General features: G+C 55.3%; 1 protein-coding gene across 2 annotated transcripts in view; it reads left to right on the forward strand.

The window, feature by feature from the left end:
• Positions 1-1940, forward strand: part of MGAT1 (alpha-1,3-mannosyl-glycoprotein 2-beta-N-acetylglucosaminyltransferase) — a 4831-nt gene extending 2891 nt beyond the window's left edge. For both annotated transcript variants that reach the window (XM_057388418.1, XM_057388419.1), the window contains one exon: positions 229-1940. In XM_057388418.1, the coding sequence (XP_057244401.1) occupies positions 242-1567 (1326 nt within the window). In that variant the 5' untranslated portion in view covers positions 229-241 and the 3' untranslated portion in view covers positions 1568-1940. The remainder of the gene's footprint in view (positions 1-228) is intronic.
• Positions 1941-1946: the final 6 nt, after the last annotated feature.

Raw genomic sequence — 1946 nt, forward strand, 5'->3', positions numbered from 1 at the left:
ATTGATGAACTTTGCCTTTTCCATGTTTTTAATTTCCAAACCGTGTGTTTTCCATGTTTTTAATTGATGAACTTTACCTTTCTCACATTTTTAATTTCCAAACCGTGCCTTTTCCGTGTTTTTAATTTACAAACCATGCCTTTTCTATATTTTTAGCTGATGAACTTTACCTTTTCTGCGTTTTTAATTTCCAAACGGTGTCCCTAATCCCGAAATTCCCTTTCACAGCCCCATGTGAAGGATGCTGAAGAAGACCAGCTGGGCTCTGTGGGGAGCCGCGCTCTTCCTGGCCTGGAACGGCCTCCTCCTCCTCTTCCTCTGGAGCCGCCCCGGGACCTTCCCAAATTCCCAAAATCCCCAAAATCCCGAGAATTCCCGGCTCCTCCCGGCCCAGCTGCTGCGCCTGGCCCAGGACGCCGAAACCGAGCTGCGCCTCCAGCGCGATTTGCTCCTCCAAATCCAAAAATTCAGCCGTCTCCAGCAGCACCAAAAAACGCCCAAACCGCCCCCAACGCCGGCGCCGACCGAGGCGGAGTTCCCGGTGATCCCGGTGCTGGTTCTGGCGTGTGATCGCAGCTCGGTCCGGCGGTGTCTGGATAAAATCCTGCGTTACCGCCCCAGCGCCCGGCGCTTCCCGGTCATCGTGTCACAGGACTGCGGYCACGCCGAGACGGCGAAGGTCATCGCCTCGTACGGTCAAACCGTGGTTCACATCCGCCAGCCGGACCTCAGCGACATTCCCGTGCCTCCGGAGCACCGCAAATTCCAGGGCTATTATAAAATCTCCCGGCATTACCGCTGGGCGCTGGGTCAGGTGTTCCGTACGTTCCGTTACCGCGCCGCCATCGTGGTGGAGGACGATCTGGAGGTGGCTCCGGATTTTTTCGAGTATTTCCAGGCGGTTTTCCCGTTGTTGCAGCGGGATCCCAGCCTGTGGTGCATCTCGGCCTGGAACGATAACGGCAAGGAGGCCATGGTGGACTCGGCTCGGGCTGAGCTTTTGTACCGCACGGATTTTTTTCCAGGTTTGGGGTGGCTCCTTTTGGCGGAACTTTGGGACGAGTTGGAGCCCAAATGGCCGCCGGCTTTTTGGGATGATTGGATGAGGCAGCCGGAGCAGCGGCGGGGCCGCTCCTGCGTGCGGCCGGAGGTGTCCAGGACGATGACCTTCGGCCGCAAGGGCGTGAGCCACGGGCAATTCTTCGACCAATACCTGAAATTCATCAAACTCAACGACCGCTTCGTGCCTTTCACCCAACTGGACCTTTCTTACCTCAAAAAAGAGGAATACGAGAGATTCTTCCTGCAGCAGGTTTATTCTGCCCCGGAGGTGCAAATCGAGGAGCTCCAGAAGGATCCGGGCAGGGATTTGGGGGCTGTCAGGCTCCAATATCGGGGCCGTGATTCCTTCAAGGCTTTGGCCAAAGCTTTGGGCTTGATGGACGATCTCAAATCCGGYGTCCCCCGCGCCGGCTACCGCGGCATCGTCAGCTTCGTGTGCCGGGGCCGCCGCGTTTTCCTGGCCCCACCCTCGGACTGGACGGGCTACGACCCCTCCTGGAGCTGAGGCTCRGCTTTGGGGGAGATTTCCCCAATTTTGGGAGGATTTGGGGTGGGTTTGGCATTCGTGGAGTTAAAGCGGCTCAAACGGGGTGGGGGTTTTGCAGAATAAAAGGTGGGAAAATGGGGRATTCTCCCCAAAATTCTGGGTTGGTTTCATTGCCACTTCCATCCGTTTCATTCCTAAATTGAGGTGTTCCAAAACTCTCATTTTGGATTTAAATTTTGGGGCGCATTTGATGCAGATTTGGCACTCAYRGRGTTAAAGCGGCTCAAACGGGGCAGGGGTTTTGCAGAATAAAAAGGCAAAAAATGGGGGATTCTCCCCAAAATTATGGGTTTGTGTCAATGCCAATTCCACCTGAGCTTCATCCTTGCATTTGCCC

Source organism: Malurus melanocephalus, unplaced genomic scaffold (genome assembly GCF_030028575.1).
Source record: "Malurus melanocephalus ecotype Western Australia unplaced genomic scaffold, MMel_1.1 scaffold_1913, whole genome shotgun sequence".
Taxonomy (NCBI): Eukaryota; Metazoa; Chordata; class Aves; order Passeriformes; family Maluridae; genus Malurus; species Malurus melanocephalus.